Source organism: Homalodisca vitripennis, chromosome 6 (assembly GCF_021130785.1).
Source record: "Homalodisca vitripennis isolate AUS2020 chromosome 6, UT_GWSS_2.1, whole genome shotgun sequence".
Lineage (NCBI taxonomy): Eukaryota > Metazoa > Arthropoda > Insecta > Hemiptera > Cicadellidae > Homalodisca > Homalodisca vitripennis.
The window spans coordinates 143,806,263-143,823,003 of NC_060212.1; the positions used below are offsets into that span (position 1 = coordinate 143,806,263).

At 36.1% G+C, this 16,741-nt stretch overlaps 2 protein-coding genes across 3 annotated transcripts in view; both read left to right on the forward strand.

Moving 5' to 3' along the window:
• Positions 1-16,495, forward strand: part of LOC124364976 — a 42,194-nt gene extending 25,699 nt beyond the window's left edge. The window contains exons 6-9 of one of the 2 annotated variants that reach the window (XM_046820837.1): positions 762-895; positions 11,523-11,644; positions 13,161-13,365; positions 15,380-16,495. In XM_046820837.1, coding sequence (XP_046676793.1) covers positions 762-895; positions 11,523-11,644; positions 13,161-13,365; positions 15,380-16,333 — 1,415 coding nt within the window. In that variant the 3' untranslated portion in view covers positions 16,334-16,495. Of the gene's footprint in view, positions 1-755; positions 896-11,522; positions 11,645-13,160; positions 13,366-15,379 lie in introns of both variants that reach the window. The other variant, XM_046820835.1, reaches the window with a different exon arrangement.
• LOC124364977 (putative gustatory receptor 28b) lies at positions 4,772-6,235 on the forward strand. The gene has a single exon (XM_046820838.1). The coding sequence runs from the start codon at positions 5,026-5,028 to the stop codon at positions 6,205-6,207; it is 1,182 nt and encodes a 393-aa protein (XP_046676794.1). The 5' UTR covers positions 4,772-5,025; the 3' UTR covers positions 6,208-6,235.
• Positions 16,496-16,741: the final 246 nt, after the last annotated feature.

The window sequence follows — 16,741 nt, forward strand, 5'->3', positions numbered from 1 at the left end:
CAGTTTCAATACAGTTAAAAAACACTATTTACCAAGAAATATTTACACAATTTTATTTGAAATTTATTTACATTTTTTCTATTTATAAATATGCTACTTACAATTTCACTCCCGTGAGATCACAAATTGTCAGTCATTGTAACTACTACACACAATAGCTAAGCACGTAACAACTAACATTACTAATATTTACAACCACAAAATAAAATAATGAAGAAGAATCCAGTATAAAATAGTATGATTACACTAAAGCATAAATAATTAACAACAAAAGATCGAGTCAGCTGGTAATGTCACGTGACAATTACGAAATAAAAATGCATACACCTCCAAAATAAAAATGATATTCATATTAATTATCTATTAAATATACCAGGAAACAAATAAACATAAAACTTTAATCATTTGACGTCATATTTATTTAAGAAAACGACGAATATCAAGGAGACTATATATTGCCGCCTGGCGCTTTTCATGTAAGTTACCGACGGCAATATTTTGCCCTCTGGCACTTTTCAGATGCAATCTATGGCGGCAATATATTGCCGCCTGGCTCGGAAAGGGTTAATATGGCGGAAGTAAAATAAAATTTAAATTTATTAGTTAAAAATGAAAGATGTCAAATAAATGTTTTGGCTGAATCAGAAAAAAAATTACTCAGCATGATATTTACACTTTAAATAGGGTTCGGAAAAGTACTAGATGTATGTTGCCACCAACTTAGACTTGAGCTAAGTGTGGGATATTGTGTGTAGGAACAGAACAGAAAGGGAAGGAGAAGTGGGAGAGGTGGCAGCTTGTACCTACGACCACCAGACAGAGACTGAACTATCTGCTCACCACATCCAAGCTGAGTGACTGCACCATTCTGGTTGGCAAACCTGACGCACAACAGGTGAGATTTTCCTGTGGCACAGAAAGTTCAACAATATACCAGGCATTCTTTTACAGACCCATGTTTACAGGGCAGTACCTATCGTGTATGTTGTTGTTTCTCTCAATTTTAAGTTGTATTGGTTATTCTGTTTGTAATTCAACTCAACACAAGTATGTGTCAATGTCTACGTTAACTACTATTTGTAATCTGGCTCGCCTTTTGAAAAAAGTAACATATTCCTGAACAACGCAAAACATCAATCATTTAATACACAACGATATTTTTTCTGTTTGTGATGGACAAAGCATTTAGGCGGGCATAGAGAAGAGGCTAGGCGTCATATTTGGCCGGCTTTGGGTGATATCGATTAGACTCGAGTCACTTGACTGACCATGACCGTGGCCTGTGTAACCAGTTGCACTTTCGTATTAATTTGATTGAGTCTAGTAATGGTAGGTCAATTTCACAGTTAATGTTTTCAGTACAGGATTGAGATGGAAGGACAACTCTAAACAACTGACATCTCGCCACTGCCTTCTGAAATAGGCAAGCAGTGACAAGAGAGGGTGGCAGTGGCAGAATGGTACAGAGCTGTAATGAACTGGGATAAACGACCTTGACCGTGTTCCGCCCAACTGTTATGATGTGTACGCACTGTAAATAGACCATCTAAAAAAAATAGTTCTTATAGATCTACATATAACGAGGACTACTAATAAAATCCCCACTTCCCCAGGTTAAGTGTTAGAGAGGGCTTCTTAGCCCTAACTTCGCCTGGTAAAATAAGACATTCTTTACTCTTTTTTTTTTAAATCGTATTTTACTATGATATTTTTGTTTATTTATTATGTCTATATTATTACTATGATTTATATTCAATAATCCGGATTTATATTCATTCAGAATACCTCGAGACCGTGCCAGATTAACGGAAGTTTACTGTAACTAATAAATATACGATTAAAATATGACTATAATTTACACAAAGTAGTAAATGAACAAAAAATGATTACAAGAATAAATATTACATTTCTGTAGAAAAAGACTTTATAGGTGGTTGGTCATTGTTTACAGTGTAGCAAAAATATTGTAGTCCAGTGATGGGATTCGATCCCGGATCTTTCCTTGAGTCAGGTGCTACTCTGACCAGTACAACACGAGTGCCTTGCTAGTGAGGTATAGGCACCAGTACATAAGTTACATGCTCAGCTGATAAATGAAGTGAGGCACTTTTGCACACTGTGTTCCGGTGGTCTTTTAGATCAGTAGAGGTTATGAGCAAAGTAGATATCATACGAATAACATCACGTACATTTTACCAATGTTAATAGTTCACAGCCATTTCAACGTTCCAGTACACAATGTAACACTCAAACAAAATGTTGTTTGCAACATATAAAAACTCATCCAAAATAAATCAATAGAGAAGACGATAAAAGTAGCTTGTTTCGTGTTGGCCCATGCGCACCATCCTTCCACACTAACTATGTATTGAAAACTAATCTGTGAACTGTTGAGTTCAGCTTCATTTTACATTTTGCTTACTTAGTGCAACTTCTGAAACTGAACTGTCTCAGACTTCACCCCGGGAATAAGAAGTCCAGACGTGCCTGAAGAGATCCATTTGATAAGTTTTCACCTCGACAGGATGCCGTCATAGAGTAGTTCTGTCTCTCCATTGTGGAAAATGATGATAGAAAATCTCGTGACTAAAGCAATGATTAATATAATTGGGAAGAAAAAGGATACATCCTCAAGGTGATCTTATGAATCAACTTCATAAGCAACTGGTGTCAAGTGTAGGATCAACCCGAATCATCACTGGTTGCAGTTGATGGTTGTCCACTAAAACGTCATCTTCAATGCTTACGCAACCTTCACAAAAACTTCTTTTTTTTCCTTCCTGAGGGAAAAGGGCGGTTTGTCCACGCGCTTAGTCCTAAAAGGACCTTTGCACCTCCCTTACTTTAATTTTGTGACCTCAAAGTCCGAGGCTTTTGCAAAAACCAATCAGATTTGAGGGCTCCAGTTCTCTGATATCCTTGGGGCTGAGGAGATATGCTTCCAGGTATCTTTTCCGAGTTTCTACGATGGCAGGACAATCTAACCAAATGTGGTCTGCTGACTCCTCCTCTCCACAGAGTCTACACTCGTTACTCTGACTAAGGCCTACCTTCATAAGATGCTTCCTTAGAGGGCCATGTCCTGTCAACATTCCTAATATCAGTCTTATATCCTCCTTATTCTGGTCTAAGAGAGTTGTCCACCCTTTAATATAAGGAGAGATAATTCACAAAAACGTTAATGCCGCTCATAAAATTTGACTCTTCTTTATCACTTCGTCTTCGAAAGCAAGAATTAATAACAACTCAAGGGTCTCACTAGGTGAATGGAAGCAAAACACTAAATTTAATCTGTCAGAATATTGTCAAAGTCAAATCATCTTTATTTACATAAACTTTAAGTTTAGTAATTGCGTCAACAAATAAAGGTTTAGTTGTCTTGTTGGTCTTAGGTCCTCCTTCCGTAGAATTTATTTAATGAGTAAAATGGTCGATTCAGTAGCCAGTTCTTGAGGGTTTGTCTGAAGTGTTTTCCGGTCCGTCATTTTCAAGTCTTCAGGAAGTGCGTTCCACATCTTGGCACCAGCATAGCTTGAACTCTTTTCAGTTGCTGTGAGCCTATGGCGAGGCAGGCAGTAATCAGATGCATGTCTTGTGTTATATTGATGCATTTGTGCATGGGTCCTTGCTGCCTCTGGTGCTTTGATGTGAACATGCATCACAGCTTCTAGGATGTATAAATTTACAACAGTTAGTATTCTAAGTTGTTTGAAGGAATCCCTGCATGTTTCCCTGTATTGAAGACTTCCCAGAATTCTTATAGCTCGTTTTTGCAGCACCAGTAACCTTTGTATGTTTCCTGCTGTGGTGCCTCCCCATACGATGATTCCATATCGGAGGTGTGTCTCAAGCAGCGCATAGTCGGCAACTTTTGCTGTAACTAAGTCACCTATGCTTTTCACTTGCCGTATTACATACAGTGCTGTGCTGATTTTTTTTTGCACACAGAATCAATGTGTGGAGTCCATGAGAGGTCATCGTCTATGGTTATACCTAAGTATTTAGTGGAAGTGACTTCTTCTAATTCAGTCAGCCTCCCTGTATCCTCTTTGTATTTTCCTAGTACTAACTGTTTTGTTTTTCTTTCATTGACAACCAATTCATTTCTATATTTGTTGGTTTCCTTGCCCAATTCACTTCCTGGGATGTGATTCCTGAGCTTGTTATTCCCCACCCATTATCATTCCAGGTTTTGAAGGTTAAGGAGCTGAAAGATTCCCCTCCTCTTTCTTTTTTCTGAATGAGGGTTGTGGATGTAGAAACTAAATTGCACTTCTTCTCACTGCTGATTATTTTGGTTCCAAAATCATTGGGATTGGGTATGAAAATGTACTACATCACAATACACAGGAATGTTCCTGGAATTTGTAAAGTTTGTAAAATGTTTGATATCACTTACAATTTTATTTCTCAGTGTTTTAAAAACTGCCAACATTAATTTTATTCTGAGGATTATTATAATATTTTATTATGTGTAATATAATAAAGTGCTAATTAAAATCTTATGCTTATGAAATATTACTTTGTTTTGTCAAAAATGTGTTTGATGTTTTAATTAATTGTTTAATAATTCAAAGATGATTTAATAATATTGATTTATTTATTAATTGTTTTGAATAGATTGTAAACATAATAGCATGGTAATCTTATGATCAAGGTTATATTTACATTTAATATGATGAAGGTGAGAGTACATAAATAGTTTTTCTTAAGGTCCCAATTCCAATACAATAATAATTTTCTTTCTCTCTTAAAGTGTTAGAATAGGTAATGTAATTTTGGTATGGACATTACCAATTCATAACATTTCATCAAAGCAAAATGTTATAATAGTAATAGCATTTTGTAGTTGTTGACAAGTGACTTTTTCAACCAAATAAATTGATTAATGAATTACCTACTCAATACTAATACATAATTTCACGTTTCCAAGCAAACTTTACTTAATTGTATAGCAACGTGGCGAATTCAAGTAACATGAAGACCTTTCAGATTGTGTATTAGTATTCACAACGGGTGTATAAAATGCAGCCTTTATCTAAAGAAGTAGTTATTTTTAGCAACATATTTGGGGGTTTCCCATTAAAATTCACTATAGACTCAAAAGATAGGAAAAGAAAACTTAAATTTTCATTTTTTGTTTTCTTTTGGGGATTAGTCCTCATTACATTACAGACAATTCTGTCAGCCATTGGAGTGTACACGGACTTCAGCAAGAGAGTTGCTGATCAGCCCAAATGGATGTTTAATGACAAGTCAGGCTTTGTGACACTTATAGACTTTCTCTCCTTTAATCTGACGTTGGTTGTTGTCTTCTTCAGCTGTGCCAGGAAATACCAGCATTTCGTCAGTGTCCTTCAGATCCTAGAACATGTTGATCAAAATCTTCACCAAAACGTACTAGAAGTGAAGGCTAAAGCAAAAGTGTCATTCATATTCATTGTCACTACAGGTTTATTTGTGTACAGTAGTCTTTTGGGTTACACAAAATTTGTTAAGTTAGATTACAAAGATTACATTAAATCAATTTTCTACGTTCTCCCACTGTCCAGTTGTTTTGCTCAAGTATCCATGTTCCTCCACTTCACCCAAGTCACACAAAGTGTTGCTACGAGGTTTGGTATTATCAATGCCAAGGTCAAAGAAGAAGTGATGAGGAACATGAGGCGACGAAAAATAAACAGTCAATGTCTCCCGAGTGTCAATGTCCCTCAAAGTGATAGAGGACTGTCATCCATTTGGAAGATAAAGTCCCTTATGAAGACCTACTGGGAACTATGTGACGCTGTACACCAGGCCAACACCTTTTATGGAGATCAGCTGATGGTCATCTTCTTTAATTCGTTTGCCCATATCACAATCAGTCTGTACTACTTCTCCTACAGTGTAATCTACGAGGACACAATCATCACCGTTCTCATGGGAACTTGGTCCATTGCTCACGTTGCTTACCTGGTCCTGTTGGTCCATCCAAGCACACTGGTGACTAAACTGGCCGCTGAGACGGCACCAGTGATCTGTAAGTTGATCAACATGGATTTGGATCCAGCGTTGGTGAAATGCCTTGAAGAATTTTTGCTGCAGTTAGGCAAACACAAACCAAGATTATCCGCACTTGGATTTTTCCACATTCACAACTCTACCCTGACAGGAATGGCAGGTGCAGTGACTACCTATCTGGTTATACTGATCCAGTTCCTTCTATAAACATAGGAACTGGTATCTGGAAACATCGAAAAACTCAGAAGCTTGTGATGTTCTTGTGAGAATATTATGTTGTAGTTTTACATTATATATTGTGTTATTTTTAGTCACTGATTGTCCCTTAATATGAATTAAAAGATTAATGCACATATGCACAGTCAATTATGGACGAGGATGTGCTTTTGAAGGTGTACTTTGGATGCTTTCACAGTATCATCAGCTATGGAATTATCTTCTGGGGAAACAGTTCAATGGCGCAACGAATTTTTTTGATCCAGAAACGCATCATAAGAACTATCTGCAAAGTACCCTATCTAGCTCACTGTAGGGCACTCTTTGTACAGTTAAAGGTGCTAACATTGCCAGCCATCTATATTCTTGAATCCGCAATAATGGTAAGGAGGAAGCCTGAAATATTTATAAAAAATGACCAAGTACATCAATATGCTACAAAACATTTATGTCAGCCAAGTAACATCCAGCCTAGCAAGAAGTGGCCCAAGATTCATGTTTGGGAAAATATATAATAGAATCCCAGCTGAAATTAAAGTAATTGAAGATATTTCAAAATTCAAGACAGCCTTGAAGGAATACTTAATCCAAAGACCCTATTACTCAGTAGAGGAATATTTTACTGAAGAATAGACACTACATGACATGACGACCATGGCGCAATTGCGCTACCAGTGGGAGATTATCAAGTATATAACAATATTTAACAATTTAAGTATAAAAAACTTATTGACTGGTAACATTGGTTGGCAAATCAGTACCATTAATTATTAGTGTCTCATGAAGTCTAAGTGAATGTTGAGTTTAGCTCGATTCTCTGCATAGTGCAGTGTCTGAAATCTAACACATTTGAATCAACCCTTCCCACCATAGCTGTGTGATGTCTATATTTTGATTTATGTATTTGTAAGAAATTTAAATCGATCATAAAACATGATCTCCATCTCAGATACAAAGTAAAAAAGAAGTATTATTTCATGCTGAAGAACTGGAAATTAGTTCAACAGAGGGGTTTCCTAAATATAGTGTTCCTACTGTAGGATTAGCTCCCCGCATTCTGATTAATTGTAGCTTATGTAATTTCTGTTTTTGTCGGATTTGTGCATTTGTTATTATTATTGTATTGTTGTTACTATTCATATACTCCGAGATCTTACTTACTAGGCTAATACAATCACTACTAAAGGTTACAGTAGTATTGTGTGGTGTGTCATTGAATATCTTGGCACTATGCCACTCTGTAGTCAAATTATTAGCGATTTGTTTTGTTGTTTTCATTTAATGTGTTATAAGTGTGTACAATATATTGTTTATTATACTGTAATGCCTAGTGACAAAAATAAAATCTCGAATCTTGATTAGTAATTTATTTAGCTCCTGAATATAACATTTTACCCACTTATAAAAGCTAAACTTAAAGCACTTGAAATCTAATGCAGAATCTTAGTATAATAAGCATGTTCCCTTTGATGTATGTATTTGTAGAAACATAGAGTGATTGAATCACTGCAGTATTTTTGGAAAGAATATGGAAAACATTTATAGCTTCATAATGAATATTTAATATGTAAAAAACTACTAATTGGTCAACAGTACATGATTTGTGTTATTGTATCCAAATATTTTATAAAACTTAAAGTTTCTGACTATAATATGGGTTTAAAATGTTTATAGGCAATTCCACACCAAAGTGTATGAATATGTTAATGTTCATGGATGGCTTTACATTCAAAAGGAATTTTAGTTAAAGATTTAGGTACAAAAACACATGAAAACACGCATACTAAGGGAGTGTTTGCTGCTATTAATTGACTAGTATAAACACTTCACTCTGAAATTAAAAGAGAAATATACTTAAGATTTATAAAATGCTTGGAACATGCCATTTATACTCATAATCAATGGGAAGCTCATGTAACAGGCTTTGCTTAAGTTGCAAGCAAAGTTGCCAGTCTATATTCATTCTCGAGATACCCTGTAAACAAACAGACAATCAAACAAACAGACTTTTTCCAACTCCATGTCAGACAGAAGACATTTTGCCAGCTATCTAAGTAATAGACTCAGCTAAATACTATTAAATGCATCATTATTGAAATCAGTCTTGTTTATGTAGAAAGAATTGTTTCATGCCAAATTTGAAGTCAACAGATGATTCTTGAGATATCCTGTGGATAGTTAAGCTACGATAACTCCCAACCAAATCCCATAGAGAGCACCACCATCAAACTCAATGTTGCTTATTTAAAAATTAAGTTATATACAAAATCTCAAGTCCATAGCTCAATTAATTCTTCAGATATTCAGCGTAAAATAGAGAGACAGACAGACACATTTCTTTCACCACAATTTAATGTGAATTAATGTGTCTAATAAAAATAGTCTTTCTGGCTCAGCCAGAAGAAGTAGGTAGATGTTGTGATTTTTTTGTCTCGAGGGAAAGAGACTGTTGCCTCTATATGTAATCCTAAAAGGACCTTTGCTCCTCTCTTTATTATGTTTACGCTCTCAAAATCTGAGACTTTACAGAAACCAATCAAATTTGAGGACTCCTGTCCTCTGATATCCTTGGGGCTGAGAAGGTACGCCCCAATGATGTTTTTCATGCTTTTAGATATGGCAGGACAGTTTAGCCATATGTGTTCCACTGATTCTTCTTCTTCTCTGCAGAGTCTGCATTCATCAGTCTGACTAAGACCCACCTTCATCAGATGTTTCCTAAGACGGCCATGTTCTGCCAACATCCCTGATATTAATCTTATGCCCTTCTTACTTTGTTCTAGGAGAGCCGCCCACCCTTTAGCATAAGGAGAGATAAACATTGTAGATAGTCATAGTCCAGGGGCCGTACTCCAATTTTAAGGATCTAATCCTCTTTTCCCAATTTTTTTACGAGAGCTTTGGTGTAGGAGAAAGCTACTCCATAGCCTGGCTCAGGCCCTACCTTAAGGGACTCTGTACCTATTTTGGCATCTGCTTTTACGTTTCCATGAATGCTCTTGTAGCCTGTTACCTAACCGAGTGTAACTCTTTTCTTCTTTACCAGTTCCACTAGAACATTCTTACATTCCCAGACTGCTTTAGAGTCAAACAAGCAGCCATCAAGTGCCGTTAGTGCAACCTGACAATCAGAGAGGATTAAGTATTCTGCCCCATTTGGCCTCACCTGTAAGTGTAACATATGAATTCCGCTTGGAAGACCGTGGCGTGTTTTTCCAGGGGTATTTCTGTTTACTCCTGGTCCATATATTCCTACTCCTGCTCAAGAGTCAAGACATTATCCATCTGTGTAAAACTTCTGAACTCCTTTAGTAGGGTAGGCCTTCTTATTTCTCCATGTTTCCCCATCTTCAATGGAGACTAGATTTGGTTTTTCAAAGGAGTATTTCTAAACTATACTTTTTGATATGTTATCATTGTTATCATCTGATAGGTTATCATTTCAGCCTCAGGAAATTTTTAAGTAATTTTCATGTGCCCTTCTGAGGAGGTACGTTTAATCACCTTTTTACTCAGAAGCTTTATTGCACTTAAAATGGTTGTTGAAACGGCTGCTGTATTTGGACGAAATGGTGTACCGAGCTGACCAGCAAACTTAGCCAATATATTTATAAGATCGATTTTTGTACCTATCAACTTCTTTGGGCCTTTTTTTGGGAAAGCTATAGTTTTTTTCAAGGCAATAGACAATATTCTTTATTACGATTTCATCAAGAAATGTCACAGCATAAAATTTTAAGTTACATTGATGTAAAAAAATACATAATGAAATAGAAATAAGATCTTCATTGTTCTGTATGGTCTCTCCAGGAAAAGAATTCATTTAGGGTGTAAAAAGTTTTATCTAGCAGCCATCTCTGCAACATCCTCTTCATCAGCACAGGACCTCCAGCTTTCAAGTGGTATGGTAGCTTGTTGAGCATCTTCACTCCTGCACACAACAGTTTTCTTTCATACATGGCTGTTCTGTGACCAGGTAGCACATAGGTTCCTGCATGTCTGGTATTATATTCATGCACATCATTTTGTTAAGGGAATCTTTCGTCACACGGTACAGTACCAAATCCAAGATGTAGATGGAAATAACCATCAGGATGTTTAGGTTTTTGAAGACATCTCGACAGCTCTGTCTTGGGCTATTCTAATTGCCCTTCTCTGCATTACCAGGACATGGTTGAGATTACCCTCAATGAACCCACCTTAGACAGAAATGCCATAGCGTACATGGCTTTCAAACAATGCATGGTATGCTGTTCTAGTTGCTTCAGGGGTACTAGTTGCCTTAGTTTGTTTTATAACATACAGGGCTGACCTGAGTTTTAGGCAGAGCTTGTCTACTTGACTGTTCCAGGATATATTTTCATTTGATTTGGTCAGCTGGTGTAAGATTGGGCATTTCTGATACTGTAGCCTTTTTATTTCCAAATGACATTTGCTTGGTTTTACTTTCATTGAAAAGTAACTCATTTTTCATACAGTAATCTTCTGTCATATTGAAAGCAATAAAAGTGTTTACTTTAGTAATTGTTCCACGTTTCTGTTTGCTGTAAGCAGCACAATGTCATCTGTATACATTATCATCTTGCTGTACTAGTCTAGTTTTTCAGGAAAGTCATTAATGAACAGCACAAACAGAATTGGTCCTAGCACTTAGCCTTGGGGAACTCCTCCGTTGGTTAGTAGTACTTCAGGTCTGGCAGTGTTTGTAAATCCTTTTGTTGTATGTTTTATTTCTACCATTTGGCTATGTCCCTTTAAATATCTTGTGAACCATTTTAGTGCTGTCTGTTGGATTCCTAATTTTTGAAGTTAAGCCAGAATAAAATTATGTCTCAGGCAATCAAAAACCTTGCTTAGATCAAGATATAGGCTAGTGATAGTGTTGCTAGATTCTATATTCTCAGTAGTGTACTCAACAAGGTCTATTAATGTAGTTGTTGATTTTACAGTAACAAACCTGTATTGGCTGTTTGTCAATGATTGATTTTGACTAAGATGTTCCTGGAGTTTTATTTTTATAATTATTTCAATAAGATTGGAGCCGGGTTATATAGCATAGTATATATATATAATTAACTTTGGGGCATAGAGGGGGGAGGGAGATTTGGCTCTGGGGATCATGTTCAGTGACGTTATGAACCCCAACATTTGTTCTATGTTTTTAGGTTATTGAACAAAATCTAACCTAAAAATATAATAAGCCATTTATGATTGCATGCAAAAATATACTGCACTTAGTTTAATTTTATAATGCAAACATAGTTTAAGTTTTCAAACTTTGACATAATGCCAGGTTATATTTTCAGGAGTTTAAACTTCACTCTGTGATTCTGGCCATGACAAGTCCAGAGTTAGAGGACCTGCTGTCGGACACCAGGGAGGTTGTGATTCCTGATGTCGAACCTGATGTCTTCAAACAGATACTGGAGTAAGTTTCTTGCTTGTTACAGATTATTGTTACAAATACACAAAGTAAATTTTAAAGTCCAGATTAACAGTTCATATTGAGCTGGTTTTGTATTTGAGGTTATAAGATCAAATAAAACCCTAAAGGCCTTTTCACACTGCAATATCCACAGCGTCCATGGATGTCCATGGACGCCGTGGACGTTCCATTTCACACTGCATGTGGACATATTTGTAGTAGATGTGTCATTTCCCCCGTCTACTCTTACAAACGTCAGTCTTCGACAAAGAGATGATGTCTTCTGACGTTCCGTGGTGTAGTGATGGGTTTTGTGAAGACGTACCGTGACTTGATTGTAAAAGTAGCAGTAGTGACAAAGAAACAGTACTGTTGTACAGTCTTACAAATAGATCTAAATGGGTTCACCCAATAAACAAAAAACCAGAAAAGTTTGGTGAGTACCACCATTTAATACGCAATCTCAAGTTTGATGACGACAGGTTCAAGACCTATTTTAGATTCAATAAGGACGAGTTCGAAGAAGTTTTGTCAATTATTGATGAAGACATCTGGAAAAAGGATACAAACTACCGGAAAGTGATTAGTAGTCGAGAACGCCTTGCCTTGTGGGTTGACTGCGCATGCGCGTCCACTCGGATGTTCCAAGCTGATCGCTCCGAGAGCGATCTATGTGGACGCGTCCAAGACGTCCTAGGACATACGTGGATGTCCATGTACGCCAGTTTGAATGGTTCCATTAAAATGCATGTTAAGCAATTTTTTTCATTCCCGTCCGTGGATGTCCATGGATGCCAGTGTGAAATGGCCTTAATCAGCTAGGACCGGCTTTTAAAGTTTATTCAGAAAAATGTCACAAAAAAAGGAAATGGTTGTTTTATGGAGAAATAGTTAAAATCCTTATTAAAGTGTTATTTATTCATGCAATGAATTATATCTGAATGATAGTGAATAATATGGGTGATCTATGGAGTCTGGTTGCATAAAATGTACTGATCGTTTGAACGTATCATTAATTAATAATCTTGTCACCTGGGAACTAAGGTAACTTACATTTTAACTTTACAAGAACGGAATTACTCATATCTCCAGAAAAAGCATAAATTTTGTACTGTGTCTTGCTCAATTTCGTATAAAAATAAATATAAAATTGTAAAAATAAGTGGCTAAAAAGTTTTAATGTGTAGATTTAAATCTCAAAAACTCCCAACTTCTGTTATAAAATAAACTGAATATTAACCACCATTTTTTATTTTATAATTACTGCCTTCTGATTTTGGTAGATTAAAACTTTGTTTATGTTACCTCAACATTTCTGAATTCATTAGTTTGTTTTAGTCATGACAGATATATAATCAATGACCTTAAGAAAACGCAAATCTCATTGCAAAGCAAATTTTTGTAGTTTTCTCCATGACCTAATTTTATTTAGAGCTAAAAGAAATGTTAATATAAACGTTATTTCTAAATGATTTGTGTTATAAAACTTAATATAAATCCAAATCAATATCTTCCACAGGTACATATATTTGGACTATGTAAACCTGTGGAGCGTGGAGAAGACACAAGCTCTTTACAGAGCCTCTGTAAAATTCAAGTTACCGCACCTGTGTGAGAAGGCAGTGGAGTACATGATGGCCAAAATGAATCTGGATAGTATATGGCCCATCTTTGATGCTGCCATTGCCACTGACGACCAGATACTCACTGAAGAGTGCACTAAGGTTGGTACCCTTGTCAATCAAAACAGTTTGGTTAATACACCTCTTGTTAAGTAATAAAGTTGAGAATTTGGTGGAGTACATGATGGCCAAGATTAGTATAGTTCTAATCCATTTTATTTGTTGCCATTGCTATTCAGGACCAGATATTCATCTAACAGGGTGCTAAAATTACTACCCTTCAGCCTAAATTATTGAAAATATTTATTCTTCAGTATCTTCAAGAAAAATTGAATATAACTTATCTGGTAATTCACTCACTCCTCCAGAAGGGTTCACTTCTGGCTGGTTTATGTAATCAAGTTAGTAATTGGGACCAGCAAAAACTGTGGCACATACAACTGGGCAACTACGTAATGTCCAGGAACGGTACATCACTAACTGTAAATGTTCAGATATTGGGGTAGAAGGATTAATCAAAAAATCTAATTTTCTGCTGAGAATGACTGTAGGAATAGGTGGGGTTTTTGCAAGCCTATACATAGTGGAATACTATTCCGGTGCTCGGAGGAGAGCCGGCCTTCCACCAATGGCATCATCCTCTTCCAAGGTGACAGGACTGAGATGTAGTGTCCACTATCCCCCCCTCCTCATGGTGGATGTAACAAGTAGAACATGACGTGGTGCCTACTCCAACCAGAATATCCTGTTCTTCTTGTAGTAGGAATCTGTGCAATGATTGATTTCCACAGTTTTCCCGTCTTAAATGAATAAAAATACATACTAATTGCAATCAACTCTCAGATGTCCTATATAAATGAAATTTGGCAAACCTATAGCTTTTAATAAAATCAATGTTAAAAAGTGGAAAAAAAACAACAAAAGTCCCACTTGTTTCCTGAAAACTAAACAAATTGTTAACAAAAAAAGTTATGGGTACAATTTTATATCTAGTTAGCTCATTTTCTGTTTCATCTACCCCCAGGCCAACTTGCCCTCTCATCTTTTTATAGCTAAATAAATAATGCTTTTCTGTGAAACAAATTTCCAGGAGAGCTGATTTCCTCAAGTCATACACATTTAAAAAACAAAGTGTATGTTAGATTGGGATACAGTACATCTTATTTTGTTTACGAAGTAATATGTGTTCTTGAAAGACTTTCATTTTGTATAATTATATCTACTTTTTATGTTTTGTTTGCTGGTCAGTTAATAAAATTTACCACTGTATTTAGGTTATGATCCTTCTAATGTCATTTTGGAGATTTTCCTAATATCGGCACAATTAGTTGTATTTTTCTCGGTTGCAGTTTTGAGTCAGAGTAAGGAAAAGTTATTTGTTAAAGTCTTTCTTAATTTGTTCATAATACTTTTGATTTGATATCATTTCTAGTATTTTTACATTATTTGTCAGATATGAGTTTTGCTGATATGTTTGTCATTATAAACTATAGTAATAACCATGTTGCGTTTATTGGTTTTGGTAAGTGAAGTGTTACCTTTGTTTAGTTTGTCATTTATCGAATTTATAGTTTGTATATGTTTAACTTGATTTGATTAAGTGTGTTTAACTCTCTTGTTATTGTATTAAGATTCTTATTTGTTTTTGTTGTTGTTGTGGGAGGGTTTGTATTGGAGCTTCTTCATCTAAGAATAGTTTAGGTTGGTTGTTATCATGTTTACTGTAATTAATTCCTTTTCCAAGATGGCAACTTCATCTGTGTTTAAAGTAAGCTAGCTTTATTGATTTATCTGGGGTAAAATTTGAAGTAGAAGAACCTTAGCCTCAATGAAGTCTAATTTGAATAAAAGCTCAAAACGTAAAAAGACAAGTTCTTTATTTATCTCTGATTTCTTTTTGTTCTACATATTTCAGTCCAATCCAAATTCTTTCTGCTTTAATTTTGAATGCTGCTTTTGGTTGGTTTCTTATATTGTAATTGAGTATAATTTGATTTGATTTGGTTGTTTGCTAGTTTTGTTAAACACAGTTGCTTCTGTAACATTGTATATTAAATTAGTTACATTAGTGTTAAATTAATGAATGTGGACTAAGTAGATTTGTTCTTCATTTCAGTTCTTCAAAAAGAACATCAATGATCTGTTGAAACACCCGAATTTCCCGAGCGTGGACCATTCTGTGATAACAAAGCTGGTGACAGATGACAACCTGGGTGTTCCTGAGGCTGACCTGATAGGCGGAGTGCTGAAGTGGGCTCACCAGAAATGTGAAGATTCGGATCTGGTACCCAATTTGGAGAACAAACGCAACATTCTGCGTTCTGGCACCATCAACAACCTCAGGTTCTTGGCTCTATCTAAGGAATATTTCGCCAGCCAAGTGGCTTTCAGCACTATGCGAGGGGATGAGAGCATTCTCACCTTGGAGGAAAGCTATGCAATATTGATGAACATGGTGCAGCCCAACTCATACCCGATGCCTGAAGGTTTCAGCACAATAACCAAGCAGAGGACTATTGTGGAATTGAATAGGCTGATAAGGAGAGTCTTCAACCCTCTCGGGAACTACCAAGTGGTCAACCCTCAGAGTCCGAGGTTGGACAAACTCACAGTTCTTCCTGGTCCAGCCCTTACTGCACCTTTTGGCTGTAAGAGTTTTTCGCTCGACCTCATCGTCAACAAAAATATTACCCTTTTCGGTATTCAAGTTCCTACTTTCTTCCCCGGGATGATCGTCTCAACACCAAAACTGTATGAGGAAACTTACATTGTTTCTATACAAAACGCATCTAAACCGAATAAGCCCATGATAGGGTCCATCAACTGGAGTGGGAAGGTGGCCTACAACTCTTTTGTCGACCTGCAATTCAAAGAGAACATCAGGTTGGAAAAGAACAGCACCTACACTATCATGGTATATACCAACAACATGTACTACCTCAATCAGAAGTTGTGCACTGTGGAAGAGTCAAATGGTGTCAAGTTCACATTGAAGGATAGTGTCACACTATTTGGCAAACCAGGGAAACAAGACTTTGCATTCATTTCTCAAATCATATATTCCCTTTAGTCGATATTTCCATGTAGCCTTAGGAGTCTTTAAAGAAGTTTCCATGTCAAAATGAAACAATTACATGAACTGGCGCTGTTTGATGCCTGAACATTGTTTTATATGGAACAATAATATTGACTTAGACTAGTATAATAAACAATTAAATTTTTCTACACCAAACTAAACGTTTTCATAAACCTTTTTCTTAATTAATTTGAATTTAAAACATTTGAGTGCCAATTAAAATTTAAAACATTAACCGTTTGAGTGCCAAGTGCTTATTTAGGAGGTGTGTGTTCACTGCCAATAATTTATTTCAGGTCATATCACTCAGTGCCCAACATTCTTTTGGTATTTGTGCAATGTTCCACCAAAAATTTTACATTAAATCAAACATAATGGTGTGATTTTTGTTTTATTCTGTTT